This window comes from Euprymna scolopes, chromosome 13 (genome assembly GCF_053919585.1).
Source record: "Euprymna scolopes isolate OS-2025 chromosome 13, ASM5391958v1, whole genome shotgun sequence".
NCBI classification, from domain to species: Eukaryota; Metazoa; Mollusca; class Cephalopoda; order Sepiida; family Sepiolidae; genus Euprymna; species Euprymna scolopes.
In genome coordinates this window covers 107,457,501-107,477,089 of record NC_136494.1, presented here as the reverse complement: position 1 = coordinate 107,477,089, position 19,589 = coordinate 107,457,501, and the positions used below count along the sequence as shown (strand labels likewise).

At 32.0% G+C, this 19,589-nt stretch overlaps 1 protein-coding gene across 2 annotated transcripts in view; it reads right to left on the bottom strand.

Annotated features, from left to right (window-relative positions):
- Positions 1-19,589, bottom strand: part of LOC145292145 (integrin beta pat-3-like) — a 106,029-nt gene that overhangs the window by 75,971 nt on the left and 10,469 nt on the right. For both annotated transcript variants that reach the window (XM_080138272.1, XM_080138273.1), the window contains exon 3: positions 4,103-4,180. In XM_080138272.1, the coding sequence (XP_079994398.1) occupies positions 4,103-4,180 (78 nt within the window). The remainder of the gene's footprint in view (positions 1-4,102; positions 4,181-19,589) is intronic.

The window sequence follows — 19,589 nt, the reverse complement described above, 5'->3', positions numbered from 1 at the left end:
GGAAGTTATCCCAGTCAGTCATAGAGTATCGGTATACAGTACGGTGGAGGGGTACGTCTGGGGACTTCTTACATTTCGTTTTTATCTTAACTGATACGACAGAGTGGTCGGAGGATCCTAGAGGAGAATGAACGGAACATGAACATAGCTCAAGGGAAGTTGAGAGAAAAAGGTCTAAGAGGCTTGCATATTGACCGGGTGTATCGGGCACACGGGTGGGTTCGCGAACAATCTGAGTGAGCTCATAAGCAATGGCAAAATCATGACAAAACCTCCCCTCATCATCTGTCTTATTTGAATGGGTCAGCCATTCCACGTTATGGACGTTGAAGTCACCACATGTGTGGATGTTAGCCGAGGGATGTGAAGACAGTATGTGGTCTATTTTCTCAGATATGCTCTTAAAGATAGTAACTCCGCTGCTGTGGGGCTTATAGAGGGCAAATATAAATGCAGTGGTGTTAGCAAGTGCAACCCTGAAGCACATATAGGGTAAATTAGGATCTTCTCTAGAGATATCCATGCCACACCGGAAACCATCCTTAATGTAGGCACATATTCCATGCCCATGGCGATCTTGAAAATGAGAGCTTATTTATTGTTTTAAAAAGAATTAAATTGCTATAATTAAATAAATAAATAAACAAATTGGTACAATTAATTAATTTAATAAATAATTAAATTGGTACAATAAATTAAATAAATAAAGAGTTAAATTGTTATATATAAATTAATAATTAAATTGGTACAATTAAATAAATAAATAATTAAATTGATACAATTAAATAAATAAAGAATTAAGTTGATACAATTAGATAAAGAAATAAAGAATTAAATTGATACAATTAAATAAATAAATAAATAAATAATTAATTAAATTAGTACATTAAATAAATAAATAAATAAATAAGAGACATGTTCGTTTTATTAATTTAAAGAACATTTAGCTGAAAAGAAAAATTAGTTTTACGGAAGAAGTGTCACTTTTTCTTGATAGTAAGTCTTTATCCTCGACCCCCAAAATCAACAGAGATTAAACCATTCTTCTAATTATCTGATCCCTGTTGATTTTGCGGTGTAAGTAAAGTTCTATGCAGTTCTAAGAGGCCACCCTCCCAGGCCTTGCCTTCTCTGTTTGAGAAGGGGGTTAGTTTACTGCTAATCTCCCACATCGGGGAATGTCGACGGGACTTTCCGGGCACTTTTTGCAGGTCAAAGTGCACCTCAACTGGGGCGCTGACTTCTTAATCTCATTTTCCGATCCTGGTGTCTAACTTTTCGCAATGTGGGTTAGAACTAAATATCAACAGTAAATCAACAGATTGTTGAGAAAACACCATGAAATTTCCCCAAGGCTTCGTTAGTAAAAAGAAAAAGGTGGATACATTTTACACTATCTTATTGTATTTATAACTTGGAAACTATGGAATATTTCAAAAGAAATATGAATAGAAATATTAATAAAGTGTTGTAGGCTTGAATCAGAGATTCTCAATGATTTTTTGTAACTCTATCTAATCATAGCAACTTGTGATTGCCCCATTTCTGCTCAGGCGGTTGAATATTTTCCACTGAACCCAAAGTCTTTCCGAGTTAGGAGGGCGGGCATCAGAAGAAGGTGTTATATCAGTAAAGCCAGAGATGGATATTCTCTTGTCGTTTGTTCAGTGCTGTAGTCTGGTCTCTTGCTTAGGCGCTTATATCGATAAAGAAGATAACGTTCACTACTCGTAAGCTTTGCGATCTCTACTCGACTGATAACTTTTTGCAGAAACAATACCAGTGAGAAGATGCATGGTTTTCAGTTTGATATTGACTAAAAAATTTATTTCATGATCCTTGAAAATTTGAAATGACTTTGAAAACATGTTAATTAAACTTTCAAAATCAGAATATTAAAAACAATAAGATTAAAGATTCCGGGCAGCACCGGGTATGGACAGCTAGAAAAAAATCAAATAAAGTTTACACGTGATTATAGTTAGGTCTATGATATAAAAGACAAAATGTGTGTGTCTGTATGTCTGCCAAAAACTTTCGACACACGCGACGAACACTGACAAAATTGGTATCGTTTGAAAAGTCAGTCTCTCGGACGACAAATATCTAAACGTTGGCCAAAAACATAATTATTTGGGTATCAACTGGGCCATTTTTTACAAAGAGAGGTCAGTTTATTCGTCGACATTTTTGCAAAGCCATCACACGCCTTGCAATGACTAAGCTTAATTTGAACGGCGACAACGCCGTCGTCGCGGTGGGCGCGGCGACTAAAGCGTTCGCTTTTTTCACTTCCTTTTCCTCTTTGCGTTACAGGTTCGAGCCTGCCGGTTTGCCTGCTTACTACTTTTTTTTGCGCTCGCACGGGTATTCACTGCTGTTATCATTTTGTTGATTTCTTTTTTTTTGAAAGATTTTTTATGGCTTCGTTGATCAATGCTCTTACCATAAAACCTCTCCACACCCGGGCAACGCCGGGTACTCCCGCTAGTATGAATGAAAAATGAATTGTATAAATGAATAACAGAGCACAATTATTTATTAAAGGAGTTTTTATCAAATATTATGAAAATTAGATGAACAATTAATGTGTGAAGGCTTTGTAATAAATGTTACTTAAATGATGTTTCTGCTTTTTTTTTTTTACTTATATTCACATTAAACAAGAAAAATGTTTATTCACATTATATTTAATTTCAGGGAAGCAGGAAACAGGGAGGAGAGAATTCCGAAGTCTGGCAGTTCGAAAGAACAAACTATCAGCATAGAAGGCTTTCTGACATCGGTGGGATTATGTTGCTCGTCGGGTTAGTCGAGGTATTTGCCCGTCACTAATGTTATGAGTTTGTCGCTAAAACTAATGTAGCTCTTGGTTGTGACGAAGAGAATGCTGCTTATTTTTATTGCTTTTTAAAACTTAGACAAGACATACTGTCACTGACGCGTACGAGGGCTGCTGATAAAGGTCATATTTATAGGGGGCAACTTAGGTGGTGAATTGAACAGCAATGTACTTAATCACATAATTACGTTCGAATTTCTGCATGTTGTCATAGACAGGGAAATAGGGAGCAGGGAAGAAATTCGAAAGGCGATAAGTTCGAGGAAAGATTCTATTAGGCTAAAAAATAATGTCGCATTTTAGAATCTCTACAGTAAAAGTGGGATTTTGCTGCTAGTCGGAGTATTTACCTTACTAGGGTATGAGTGTATTAAGTTCGTCGGAGCACATTCCTAGACGTACTTATAACATAAGGATGCATTTGTGAGGTGATGCGACAGGGCTTACATTTAGATAAATAGTACGAGACCTACTAGATTTTTTTTGTTTGTTTGTTTAGGCGTGAATGCGACGATGTTCGGAAAATTTCACATTTGTTCATGTTCGTATAGATCGAGTATAATGTCATAGTAAGACAGATTATGAGTTGATTATGATAAATCCAAATAATTCTTTTCGGAATCATCGTGAACAGAATTAGAGCACGTAGTGCAAAATTCACTTTCTTTTATTATTACTGTTTATTCTTCCCAAAATAACACTAAAACTACGTCAAACATCCAGTCAACTTTTTCGCTTTGTTTTTGTCTTTTTCCCCTATTTTTTTTTTCTATACTGGCTCATTTGATATAATGATGGTGTGTTCGCTAATAGGTCGGGATACCGGAGTTCAGTCATCGGTCGGGTCATACCAATGTCTTAAAACGTTGTATTTGAAGCTCCCTTTCTAAACACTCAGCATTATAAGACGAGGATCAAGGGTAAGTGGAGTAATCTTAAGAATTGATTGTTACCAGCCCTACACTTCAATATAGATAATGAAAAGGGGGCCTTGGATCGCACTCGACTTTAGCTTCTTTCTATTATATTGAACCAGTTGTAATATAGAAAAAAAAAGAGAAGTCGAGAATAGTGAGTCTGATAAAAAAAAAGTCATGTGACTGGGGAAGTGTGGGCAGAGGAGGAACAGAAGATTTTATATAAATCATTGTAAGCCTTTCTATCGTCTCGTTCATGCATCATGGTAAACAGTAAGTATTGCGACTAATTTTAGTTATAAAAATGTTGACGATGTAATGATTGTTATGAAACATATCTCACCTGACATTTTCTTGTCTTCCCAGAAAAAACTTCCGTTCGCTCTTGCGGTCAAATCTGAAGACGAGGTTGACAGCCAGCCTGTAAGACAATTGAAAGCAATTAATAGAAACATTGATCAATTTAACAACAAGCAAACGATTAAAACAATTAGGACAGTCGTCGTATTATATTGATTACGAGCTGAGAAAATATTATATACCAGTAACTGGTTATTTACGTCGAGGGGATATGAGCGTTTGTAGTTCGTCGGAGCACATTCCATTAAATGGTGGGCGAATGGTAACCTTGTAGAGGAGCAAGATACTCTCAAGCGTAAATAACTTTCTAGTACGGTAGAGAGAGCCCACCTTCTTTGCAGCAGCCTTGGCAATGCCCTAAATGTATTTGTTCCAAGTTAGTTCCAGGTTAATACTTTTCAGAGGTAAAGCAACCAATACAGTTTTAACGAGGTCAATACAAGAGTACTCAATACCGAAATAGGGGGCAAGATATACTTTTTATTTGTTTTGCATAAGCATTAATATGTTGGACTAAGCTTTTGTATAAGCAATATCACTTGAAGAGGTATCTAGTTACTTGTTACTGGTTAACCGAAACATGCTCATGAATCTGTAGCGACAAATGAATGCGTATGTAAAAAGTATATAAATATGGAGACCTCCAGAGCGCTACTGAAAACACTAAATAAAAGTAAGGAGGCATCCAGAGCACTACTATAACTAAGTTTCATCTAGAAAACAATTATTTTTAAGTGATTAATGGAAAAAAATTCAGGAGGCCCTAAGAGCGTTACTGAAAGCAGTAATTAAAATTACGGAGATCTCTGGTGCACTATTAAAATTATTTGAAAGTACTTATTTAAAAATAAAACTAATCTATGATTTGACGTGATTTTTGCAGTACAATCATTTTTTTCGGACACGGTAAGATAGAAAGATGGATAGAATTCTGTACAAGTACTTTATTTTCTTATTTAAAAACGAAACTACTCGATGATTTTGCGTGAATTTTGTTGTGCGACATTTCCTTTCCGTCACAGGCAAGATTTTGTTTGTTTTCATCATATGGGTAGAATTTTGTAAAAGTACCTTATTTCTAACTTAGAAATAAAACTACTCGATTTTGCGTGGATTTTTCTAGTACGACATTTTATTTTTTAAACAGGCAAGCTTTTGTTTGTTTTACAAATGGGTAGACGTTAAAACACACAAAAAACTTATCCATGTAAATAGAAAAGTAACTTATCTTGCCTTTGACACGTAAATACGTGATAATGTTTTCACCTGAAATGCGTTGATTTAAAAGATCACCAATCTAGACGGGAAACAGAAAAAATAAAACCCTACTTTCTAACCGCTATCTGTTTTATTAGAACATCGTGACAAACAAGAGTTTTATTATAATATAGATTTTTCACTCTCTATTGGTATATTTCTTGTTTCTTACTCTCTTTTCATCTTATATCTCCTTTTACTGCACATATGCAATATTTTATTGTATGCATTCTCTTAATGTCTTAAATTTTAACAAACACAACCTTTTAAATAACTTTCTTGAAATGCAAAATTTTAAAATTCTTTTAAAAAGAAAAGTGTTTCGAAAGAAATATGGAACAAATTCCATGTAGGTTTTATTAACAAATATTCGGTATATAACGAAAAAAATCAAAATAAAAAATAAAAACATCCGAAACCAAAATAAATTTAAGAGACGGACAATTATTTCCTCGTAACGCAAAATCGTTAGTAGAAATAGTGGACGACATTTTGTGTCCTGGAACTTTCACGCTGGGTCAATATAATTGTACGTGTCTATATAAAATTTTGCAAGAAAATATGATCTTTTATGCATTAATTTTCGGTATTTACTTCAACAGTGCTCAATACTTAAGTAGTACTATGTAGTAAGCTATAAAAGTATACATAGCAATTAAGCTAGGCAGAATTATCCAAAAAGGTTTGTGTGGCTTAATTGTCATATATATTTTCTTAACTTAATATATATAGTCCAGCAACTTACAGATGCTAAACTTCTGACCTACCAACATTATGGATTTAGACAAGCCCGTTCCACAGCAGACATCCTCACTGTAATCTCTGAACGCATATACCATTCACTGGACAAAGTGGGAGAGGGCAGAGCGGTAGCTCTAAATATATCCAAGGCTTTTGACAGGGTATGGCATGAGGGTCTCCTCAGGAAAATTAGATCATATGGTATCACTGGTAGAATACTTAACATAATTAAATCCTTCTTAGATAAGAGAAGAATCCAGGTTGTCCTCGACGGTCGTACATCTAAACAATATGATATAAATGCGGGAGTGCCCCAGGGATCTATCCTTGGACCTCTACTGTTCCTGATATTCATAAATGACCTCCCCGACAAAATTGCCTCTGAGATGGGTATATATGCTGATGACGCCACACTCTATAGCAGGCATGACAGGAAAACAAATGAACACATATATAAAGTAATGGCAGAAACACTAGAGGATGACCTCCAATCAGTAGTGGAATGGGGACAAAAATGGATGGTCACGTGCAATGCCGCCAAGACTAAACTGGTTTCATTCAATAATTGCAAGAAACCTTCTCTACCACCTATAGCAATGGCCAACGACTCTTTATCTGAGAGTACGTCTTTCAAGCTCCTTGGCCTAACGTTCACAGGAAACATGAGTTTGAACCATTATATCGAGGGCATTGCCAGGGCCGCTGCAAGGAAGGTGGGCTCTCTCTACCGGCTAGAAAACTACTAACACCCGAAAGTATCCTGTACCTCTATAAGGCAACCATTCGCCCATGTATGGAGTATTGCTGTCATATTTTGGCTGGTGCATCTGCTACTATTCTCTCGTGCCTTGACAGGGTTCAAAAGAGAGTCGCAAATCTGATAGGCCCTAAACTGGCATCTAAGCTTCAGCCTCTGTCCCATCGTCGAAACGTTGCATCCCTCTGCCTGTTCTACAAGTATTTTAATGGTGAATGCTCTGATGAACTGCAAGCACTTGTGCCCCCACGACGTGAACACCCTCGACAGACCCGACAAGCTGCAAAATTCCACCCGCACACTGTTGAGATCCCTAGATGTAAAAGATCTTTCTACTCCGGTAGTTTCTTCCCCAGAACCGCTAGACTTTGGAATTCCATTCCAGGTCACTGCTTCCCCAACTGTACTGACATGCAGAAGTTCAAGTGCAACGTGAACCAACATCTTGCTGCCCAAATCCTCCTTACATAGTACCACAGTAGTTGTTTCCCCTGATAGTAGCCCCCTACACCAAAGTGGCAATGTGCCTTGTTTGGGGTGAAAATGTAATTATATATATATATATATATATATATATATATATATATATAATGTATATATATATATGTATATATGCATATATATATGCATATATATGTATATATATGTGTGTGTATATATATATATATATATATATATATATATATATATATATATATATATATATGTATATATTCCACAGTTAAACAACGTCGAAGCTCTCACAAGCCATGAAATCAACAAACCGGAAATTCAAGACTCGAATCTTGGGCTTCCGGTTTGTTAGCTTTCATGACTCGTGTGAACTGCGACGTTCTTTAATTTTAGAAAATAGTTATGTTATCTCAATTATGTAAATTCTAATATATATATATAATTATATATATATATATATATATATATACTTTCTATTTGTTTTTACATAAGCAATAATATATCACTACACAGTTATGATCATGTTTAAGTTATCTAGTTACTAGCAACTAGAGACCTCTTCAGGCGATACAGCTTATACGAAAGCTAAGTTTATAATGAAAATATCTCAAGGTTTTCAGTTTTATAGGAAATAATTATCAGGAGGTTCTGTCACATGTTAAAAATAGGAGTAAGGAATAAAATTAAGGTGTATGTAAAGAAGAGAAAATAGAGTGTGGGTTATGCTCTTTATTGAAATATAGGAATAAAGATGGAAAATGGTGGGTTCGAAACCAGAGATTATAAGACTGTCAAGGAAGCTAATCGTAAACGCCATGAACATTAACAGTCTATTGCGTATTATGTCAATTCGCAGAAGTATGACAAATTAACAGGTTTTTTTTTAATATCTATGTGAAACAGGTTATAAAATCAATTTCAATTACTCTATTATAAAAATGCATTTGAATTAACTCGAATTTGTCCTGGTCAGAGAACGAACAACTTACGTTGCCTACTTACAATACGATCATTGCATATATTTGTAACAAGATTAAATGATAGGGAAGAAAAAGGAAAAAGGGAAAAGGGAAAGAAGGAAAATATTCAACATAAATAAATATATTGCTCGTGATTTTAAAACATTCTCTTTTGTCCTCTTCCTTTCTCACACATCCCCATATCCTCCCCCCTCCACTAAACATCATTCTTTACTCATTCATATGTTAGACCTTACAAGCTGTATAATAATAATAATAATAATAATAATAATAATAATAATGAAAATAATCATAATAACAATAATAATCGTAATAATCATAATAATAATATTAATAATAATAAGCATAATAATAATAATAATGATAATAATAATAATAATAATAATATTATTAATAATAAAAAATAATCATAACAATAATAATAATAATCATAATAATATTAATAGTAATAATAATATCAAAAATAATAATAATAATAATAATAATAATAATAATAATAATAATAACCTCAAAATGTATCTAATTAATAAAAATTATCAATGCTTAGACCTTATTGTTAATTATAATAATGATAAAATAATAAACAGTAATGCGGAAAAAAGATTAGTAACTGCGATATTAATAATACTAGTGTAGAAATAGCAATAACAACAGGAAAGTTAGTTTCTAAAACATGTAAAAAGTAAAATATTAAAAAATAAAAGATAAAATGTTCAAGGTAAATAATATAAAATAAATTAAAATGGTACTAATGATAATTGATTTAAAGATATATATGTAAACATATATATATAAACACACAAATATATGTAAACATATATATATATTAAATTTTAAGTTATTTGAAGTAAATTCAATTAGAATATTTCATAGTTAGTATTTACGTTTATGTTATATAAAAGTGCATATAATTTTCTATTTACATTTATGATGTATCTGGTGATTGTCAGCGATTAAAACTAATAAAATATTCTTTTAAAATTTTAGCAATTTAGAGGTTATGATTTAAGTGCTTTAATATAATAGAAAACCTATTAATTCCAATTAAAACAGAAAGTTAACAATTAAAGTTTAAGTTCAGGATAATTTTAAATTGTTGGGGGGGTAATTCATACTTAATGTTATAAGATTTGTATAGCATAAGAGTTAAAGCAATGAACCACAACATCCATACATATAAGCTGAATTTTGTAGAATATTGATATTAAAAGTAAATATCGATAAAAAATTGAAGCAACATCAATATAAGATATAAGATACATGTAATTTAAAGTGGATAAAATAAGGGGAACAGATAAATATTTGGAGTATGTAAAGAAATTGTATGGGAGTAATGGCTATAGTTATATGGAATGATGTTCAGTACCGGTACTGATAAAGATGTTACAGTTGAAAATATATTTTATATTTTGTGAAGACTTTAATGAAAACGAGTATTGCTATAGGATATTAGTATAGGTAGTCTTAGAAGCATGTTTGATAAGAACTTTAAGAGGGAGGATTAGCTAAGTGACTAAGGCAATGTGATTTATAATGCATACAATTAATTGATATTTCTTGATTTTCATTTAAGAGTTTATCCTTATCTTTAAATTTCGTAAGAAAGAGTTTTTCATTCAAGCAAAGAAAAAAAGCAGAATTTAGTGATTGACAAGTTTTTTGTTTTTTTTTTAGTTTTCCCAGTTAACAATTGGTGTAAAAATTTTTCTTGCTAGTTCACTGTTATATGAGCCATAATTTGGGCGCATGAAAGAACTTTTATGACCAGTATATCTTTGTTTAAAAGTATTGCTTGTTTGAGCTATATAGAATTTGTTGGTAGTAAGATCCTCCTTTGCTCTAATATAAGCTTGATAACAGTGGTTGTTAGACAATTCTGTTTGAGAGGACATTTAGATTTATTAATAAAACTATATGTTGTTTTTTTTTACTCTGGTTAAAATTCTGTGTTATCATTTAACATTATATCCACACACATATATACAAACATACATACATATATACATACATATATATATATATATATATATATATATATATATATATATATATATATTCTGTTGTTCTATTTAACATACATTGAGATTCTTCTATAAAATACAGTATTGGTATGCACAAACAGTAAAATATAATTGAAAAAATATTGTTCCAAAACAGCATATATATATATATATATATATATATATATATATATATATATATATATATATATATATATTATTTTAACGCAGACAAAATAATAGAAAACAATCATGTCCATAAAAAGTTTAAGTGGGAAATATATATGTAAAAGAAAAGGTAAAATATCAACAGAATTTTCGCGCCAATAAAACTTAAACGCATCAAAAACGTGATATGCAGCTGATAAGACGCCAGAGAAAGAATTACGCCGGAAATAAGTTTAAACGGTCGACTTATATCAAAACATCACACATTGTATTATTAGTATTAAAAACACTGAAAGTAAAAGGAGTAAAATGTGTAAGATTTCTTTTTCGTAAAAGTCTGCGTAATTTTCTCTATAAATTTTAGTACATATTAATGAGACTTTCAAATCAAACAAATCAGATTATTTAAAAAATCACGTGAAAATAACTAAAGCTACAATATGCGGGATGACCCCAAAAAAACGGGCCCAACTCTAATTAGGCCCCGTTTCTTGTTTTGTCCGAATGAAATGAAACTTTGGTCATAACTAGTTTATTATATTCAAAACATCACATCAAAACACTAGGCACTTTGGCCCTTTTTCTCTGTTGACAGTAAAATGCTCAGAAAAACAATTGAATGTCCTCTGTTTTTTTTTGGGGGGGTCACCCTGTATATACTCATATTTTATCATTTTTTAGATCGTTTTCTTCCTTTTTAACAAGAATAAAACTTTTCGTTTGCCTTATTTACATATATACTTTCAGAGTTCGGAACAATAACCTTACTCTCTCTCTCTCTCTCTCTCTCTCTCTCTCGCTCTCTCTTTCACTCTCTTTCTCTCTCTCACACACACACACACACACACACACACTCTCTCTCTCTCTCTCTCTCTCTCTATCTCTCTCTCTCTCTCTGTATGTTTTGTTTAGAGAAAGTTTAGATGAATTAAGTCGTCGGTACCGTCGGTTTCAACCTGATAATTAACGATTAACAAACCTTCAAAATTGTGTTATTACTGCATATTAAGTTACATACTCTTCAGATACTTACCTTTAAAAACTTATAAAGGCGCGATTTTAGACAACTTATATGTTTTCTGTGTTATGGTATCCGTTTTTAGGGGGTACGTATTATTTACGTGACGACCTGTACACATATTATTAAATGTTCCTTGTAGTTGACAACACGCATATTTTAAATGTTCATTTAGAGAGGAGACAGAGTGACAGTAGGTATATGTTGAAGACATTTATACGGAGACAGTTCATATTCACACGACATATAATTTGATGAGAGGATAAAGTGGTATACATTGATTCATACTGGAATGATTAAACCAGTTTACCTTTTTCTTTTTTCAACACAGAAAGACGGCAGTTATAAAAACATGTTGATAGTTTATTCTTCGACCGGTCAGAAATGATTCTGTAATTCAGGGATTCAAAGTTGTTACATGGTTCCGTCTAAGCCTCCCGCTTCCAAGAGGGTGCCCTGACTCTAACTGAGAATCGGTCTGAACCTCTCTGCTTCTCTGATCTGACTGATCTGCAACCCGATCTGATCTCACCTGATTCATCTAACTAAATTCATAACTCATGACGTCATTGCATGACCAACACGTGCATATCAGACACATGGTATGACATGCCTTCTCTAACCTAATTTACGTAACCCACTTTGCAAATAACATTTTCCATTGTCCGTTTTAAAATTCCTTATTTTAATTTCATTTTTATAGCAAAAACAAAATTCATCATTACATTCCTTTTTCAATATACAGATATCTAACTATTTTGTGTGAGCTAAACATTGGTAATTCTGTATTCCATTTTATAATAAAATTCTCTTTTTTAACTTATGATTGGAATTCTCAATTCCAAATTTAGCTTCGCAAGTTCGAATCCTTGACTATCCTATTTCATATTTACTTACAAGAACAGGCTGCTGTTCTTGTAACATCTGTAACTGAAGCGCTCTGCCGTTCCTTTCAGTTTATATAAAAAATTATTATAAAAATTTTATTTAGGATAAAGTTTTTTCTTTAATCTATTATGATTGGTATATATAAACCAAGTACGTTTCAAGTAAATTATTAACCTACATATATATATATATATATATATATATATATATATATATATATATACTTCTATAAATTCGATTTTCTTTTGTGTGCATTGATATTCATATGAAAACCCCTCTTTTCTATTCATTCAAAAAAAAAAAACAATTTTCTTATATATGCATTCGTCTACAAAAGATCTAGCTAACTTGCATATTCTTTTAAACATTCATTTTTATTAATTCCATATTAGTTTTTCAGTTTTCTTATGGGATGATCATCTAGAGTTATCTATTACGTGTAATTATATTCATGCAGATATTCTACATGATTTATACTTGCATAATATTTGCATAAAATCTTTACAGTACACAAAAAATTGTTTCCATATATGCGTATATATTTTTGTTTAATCTATTACTCTATCTGTCTATATATATATCTATAAAAATGAACGTGTCTATGTGTGTCTGTGTGTCTGTCTGTGGACATTTCGCTACGCAATAACTCTGTCAATTTTTAGTCTACAGACTCGAAATTAGATATACAGGGTACTGAGATTTGGGAAAATCGATGTGATCGATTTTCGGCCAGAAATTTGGCTGTTAGGGGGTAAAAGTTAAACGATTTTACCTTTGAGAACTCTACCAAACTCCTCCGACAATTTTGGGTATAAACTCTTGAAATTTTAGATATAGGTTCCTTGGACATGGATCTAACTTAATAACTTGATTTGAGCCCAAAACAATAAATGCTAAGGGATCATAATAGGGATCAAATTTTAAAAAATTACCCGCTTTTTTTTGTTTTTGTTTATTTGGGTTTTTTGCTCAGCATACACCTCCAAACACCTGGGCAACGCCGGGCACCCACGCTAGTATATATATATATATATATATATATATATATATATATATATATATATATATATATATATATATATATATGATTATCTAATTTAATCAGATAAATTAATATACGAAAGTATAAATTTATGCGTAATCTTTAAGTATTTACTTCAACAGTGCTCAATACGTAGGTATATACGTAGGTATACTAAGTTATAAAATATGTATGGCAATTAAGCTACACAGAATATTCCGCGTTTCGTCCAAGCTAGGATTAATTAGGCTTATATATATATATATATATATATATATATATATATATATATATATATATATATATATATATATATATAGTAATCGAGGTATAATCTATATGCACAGGGTAAAATCCAGAAACTCTCTTTTATGTTTACATAATGGTTTAAAATACTAAATAGAGATATTAACGTTTATTAACGTTTATTTACTACAGTATATTTATTTTTAAAAATTAGCTACTCATTTAGAACAGCAACTTTAATAAACTCGACATCATCAGTCAAACATGTCTTTACTTTATGTTATCAATTCGTAACAAAAAAGCAAATTATTATCTGTAAAGATCACGAAACTAAATTCAAAATATAATTAACATATATACCGTTAAACATTATTGCTTCACCGACTTAGTCGGATTTGGACCTTAGAATTCCTCTTTGTCTGTTCGTCAATTCATTCGTTCGTTCGTTTCGAAAATTCTCAATGACTACGCATTACATTTTTCTGAAATTTTGCATGAAGTTACAACTAAGCAAAGGAGGAAATGTAACATTCTCGGATTTTTAATGAAAATTTTGCTTGCATCTCCAGGGGGTTAAAAGTGGTCAAAATGGCCAAAAATAGCAATTTTCGGAACATCAAAAATATTTTCCGACAATTAGATTTTTGCTGAAAATTACTCAAAAAGCAAGACCATGTAGATATACATCAGAAAACGTAATATTTGACCCCAGGAAAATTCTAATTGCATCCCCAAGGGGAGTTAAAAGAGGTCAAAATTACAAAAAATAGCACTTTCGGGACATAGAATATTTTCCGATCATTAGAGTTTGCTGAAATATATATATATATATATATATATATATATATATATATATATATATATATATATAGTCAGTAGAGTTTAGTTTCCTAGAAGTACATCCAATGAAACAACATGTGTCTACCAAAGAGTGCTCAATGAGTGAACAGAGCAGGTATATTAAATTTATTTATACAAACATTAATGGCTACATATGTGCATACATGTTTCTGTAATCACCCGCGTTGGGGGATTACGTCTTCAGGCCAAGAGTTTCTCGACGGTAATTCTTGGCCAGAAGACGTAATCCCCCAACGCGGGTGATTACAGAAATATGTATGCACATATGTAGCCATTAATGTTTGTATAAATAAATTTAATATATATATACCTATATATATATATATATATATATATATATATATATATATATAAATTAATGCATCGTTTGCCATGAAACGGTGTCATTTGGTTGTTTTACCCACATGTTTTAGATCAGGTCAGGTGTTTAAATGAGGAAAATAGCCAAAATATAGTTTTTGGCTTCTTATATTTACACTTCAAGCATCATCAAGTTAACATGAAAATACTTTCTAAAATTTGAATTCGTTAGAGGTTGTACGGTTAGAACGATGACCTGGTGTGGAAGAAGGAATCATGTTATTGTCTGATAATGTCACATATAATTTATACACATTTTTGATGAACATATATGTGTATATTTTGCATTTACACATGGGTCCATAATTTATGAATCAGAAAAAAAGTTATTATTTATGTTAAGTTAAATTATAAGAATGATAGGTTTATTAATATTTCTCAGAAGACCCATGAAGACTTTGCCAGCGAGAAGCAGTTGTTGCGATAAAGCAAATTCCTTTGCAAAAGATGGCGAATTAATAATCGATCAGAAGACCAGGAAACTCATAACCACAATGCACTACACCCAAAGGACAATGTTGACCGACACTACGTGAAAAAAAGAAGGCGGGAGAGGACTAGTTTTTATAGAAGACTGTGTGCATGACACAAAAATGAATTAGAAAAATACATAACGCAAAACACGGAAAGGACACTAAAAAAATTGAGAACACAGAAAAGAGAAAGATAAAGTATAAGACGAGAAAAGAAAAACAACTACATGGGAGGTTCATAAGGACGACAAAAGATTAAAATAACGAAAACACTTGGACATGGATGAGAAAAGGCACACAGGCCGAGAAACTGAATTTCTAATAACCGCAACACAAAATAACTCTATAAGAATCAACCGCATCAAAGCCAAGATCGATAAAACACAAGAAAACAGTAAATGCAGAATCTGTTGACTAAATGAGTGAATGCAGCAAACTGGCCCAAAAGGAATACACGAACAGATACGACCAAGTGGGAAGGGAAGTACACTGGAAATTTTGCAAACAACTGCATCTCGAACGCACATACAAGTGGTACAAACATAATCCGGCAACAGTACCTGAAAACGAGAATCACAAAGTCCTATGGGACATGGACATACAAACTGATAAACTCACTCAAGAAAAAAGGCCGGATGTCGTAATAAATAACAAGAAAGAAAAGTCCTCTCAAATCGTAGACTTTACTGTTTACAGCTGATCACAGGGTGAATATCAAAAAACAAACAAAAAAAGGAGAAACCGTGAAAATACAAAGAGCTGGCAAGAGAGCTGAAAGGGATATGAAAAATTAAGACAATCAAAATAATACCTATAATAGTAGGAGCACTAGGAACAATCCCGAAAAACTTTTTAAAAAAGAAGGGGAGAAATTGGAATCAGAGGAATGACTGGAAAAAAACAACGAACAACAATAATGAAAACAGCCGAAATATTAAGAAACCTCTTGAATGTGGAGACTGACACCCATGAACCACAAGCGCAGGCCAAACAAACTGCTGCAGAGACAAAACAGAACACGCTACATGGAACCAAGAACATTGAAGCTGCATATCTATGAATTCTCTAACCCCTACCCATCCTCCCATTACCACATCACTGTTCTCCACCACAAAAAAAGAGTGAGATCGAATAGCCGAGTAGAGTCAAGGAGTAAGGAAAGACTGAGGAGCGAGCACTGACCAGGCCTCCGCTGGATAAGTGCGAATAGAACTGGGACCTTGGGGAGGCTTATTACCACTCAAATTCCAGAGAACATCAATGGCCAACGAGAAATCAATGGCAAGCAGCTGTTGCAATGATACAAATTTATTTGCAAATATTATCGAAAGAGATGGTGAGTACTGGAAATCTGGGGAGACCTGTTGTGACTCAGCTTCTAGGGTACACCACAAGCTGTTTTCAAGGAGAGATTTTTGATGACCTGTGTGAAAGCTCCTTGTGAGCCAATAATAATAATAATAATAATAATAATAATAATAATAATAATAATAATAATAATAGTAGTAGTAATAATAATAATTAGACTACCCGTGACTCTTTGGGTTAGTATATGTCATCGCTAGTTATGGAATAGTGAGTATATTAATTATGGTAAAAATATAAAAGCGCGTATAACAATGGCCACCACTTTTAACATAAGGAATTTCTTTGTTTAATATCCAGAAAACTACTTATTTGCGGAAAATTTTTATGCGCTATTCGTTTTCAGCATACCCGAAAACGTTTAAAAGTCGTCATTTTAAAGGAAAATTTTATGATGAAAACTTAGTAAAAATTTATCAAAACTTTTATTTTTATACTTGCTTTAAAATAGCTGCATTATATACAGTGTTGTGCATCCGTATCTGAAAATTTGTCTGGTGTCACTTCTGCTGAATAAATAAAGAAGTGCGACTCTGAACGAAAGCACTTATCACGAGTCAACGGCTATAATTTTTGCCAGTGCTGTTGGATATGTCGTCACTGATCTAAGGGAGACAGTTCTATTTTACTAAGACATTAGCGTACAGTGAGCACCCACTTTTTGGCTACTTTAGCTCCTTATTTCGTATGTTTGTTTCTTTATTAGTTCCAGTGAAAAATATTTTTATTTTAAAAACCAAACAAACAAACGAATAAACAAAAATGAAGCTGATGACCATGAATTCTCTGGAAAAGTCTGCGACGTTAATTGCAGAGTGAAATGTAATATTTATTAAAGAAATTTAACGAACGGTTTTAGTACGATTATTTAATTTAAAAAAAAACTTTTCCTTATCGAGTTTTCATTTAATTATTTAGTTTTCTTTCATTTTTATTTTTTACGGTTTAAAACATTTTTTTTTTCATTTAGTTATATTTAGAATGTTTTGCCATGCAAACATTTTAATTCATCTGTTTTTACTTTGGCTTTATTTAAAATTATTTAAATTTTAGATTCTGTATGGATATATTTTACTTTAAAACTTTTTCATTCATTTTTTTTTCATACGAGAATTTCGGACACTAAAAGCAACGCAAAACATTTAACATTACAAAAAACAATTATTAAACAAGTTTTCATGAAACAAACTTTATAACATTAGGCAAAAGTGAAATACCTCTAAAAAAAAATCAACTTAAAAAAAAACAAGTCTTTACTTGGCCCGCAAGAACATTTTTTACCTAATGTTATAAACCTTGTTTCATTAAAAAGTCGTTGAAATTGTTTAATAATAATTAATTTGATAACTGCTGTCATAATTCCCACGCACAACAAAAATAATTTTATGGTTGCAGTGTGAGTCGGACCGTGCATACTAATCTGTCATATTTCCTTTGTGTGTTAGCAGGTGACCTAGTTTAATCTTAGTGTGTTCATATATGTCTATTTATAATTTTGTTTATACTAGCTTATTTATTAATTAATTACTAGCAGGGCGGCAGGCGTTGCCCTGTCGTAAAATACGCTTAAATATGATATTTATGCAGATTTCATATTTATTCTTTTAATAATGCAAATTAGAAATATATAGCATTAATAAACCTACAAAGTCTGATGCAGAATCCAAGAACCGATGGCAAGATAAAAGGAGCTGGTTATTTTTGTTTTTACCAATTGGTTATGATTAAGACGGATCTTATACATTATAAATGATGTAGATTTCATCCTTGGATATATTGGTATATATCTCAGTAAACCCCAGGGCTGTGTTTAAGAGTTCTTCGGATATGAATGGATAGAAGTTCACGAAGTCAAACTGTAAGAAAGCAAATTTGTTTTTGTTTTCGATATTTTTTAATTACGTGTTTGCCTTGGCAGTATTCAGTTACTGGTTTGATTCCAGGTTTTGATTTATTTGCTTGTCTATTCTAAAACGACTTGTTTTACTAATACTACCTACTTGGTGTATGCTACAATTATTGTTAAAATTAGATTATGGTCTTTAAATAAAATGTAAGCATCCCCAGATTTTTGTTTACCAACTTATTTGGTAATTTTTAGTCTAGCAGTGATTTGTTTACTTTCAGCATTTATTATATCTATGAAGTTGCATTTATTTTCAATAGCTTAATAGACTAATAAAACTGGATGAGACGAGGAAAATTCTGTATAGCTTAATTGCAATATATGTTCTACTCACGTATTGAGCACTGTTGAAGTAAATGTTCAGAATAAATACATTAAATTTTTAATATATATATATATATAGTAAGTAGTAAGTTTTAAAATATATATATGGCAATTAAGCTATACAGAATTTTCCGCGTTTCTACCTTGTGAGGATTCATTAGGCTATGGATTGGAATTGATGTTGCGTCGTGTTTTTTATACATCCCTGTAGTACTGAGTTTGCTAGACAGCGAATCAGATTCATAGTTATTCACACACTCATTTATTGTAGCCATTGAGTACACGCACACCTGCTTCTTTGTGGTTTCTTTTCTTATCTTTGTGATCGGAACGCGGACAATTCTGTGTAGTTTAATTTCCATTAATATTTTCAAAACTTACGACCTAGATACTCCTACGTTTGCTAGTACTGTCGAAATAAACATTGCAAATATTTACATAAAATTCCATGCATATATATATATATATATATATATATATATATATATATATATATATATATATATATATATATTATTATTATTATTATTATTATTATTATTATTAGGCAGCATTTTTTCTCTTGTGCAAGCTTCGTTGAACAGCAACGATAATTCTTGTTTGTTTTTTCTTGCAAGTCATTTCTTTCTTTTGGCGGATCAATGTTCAAACG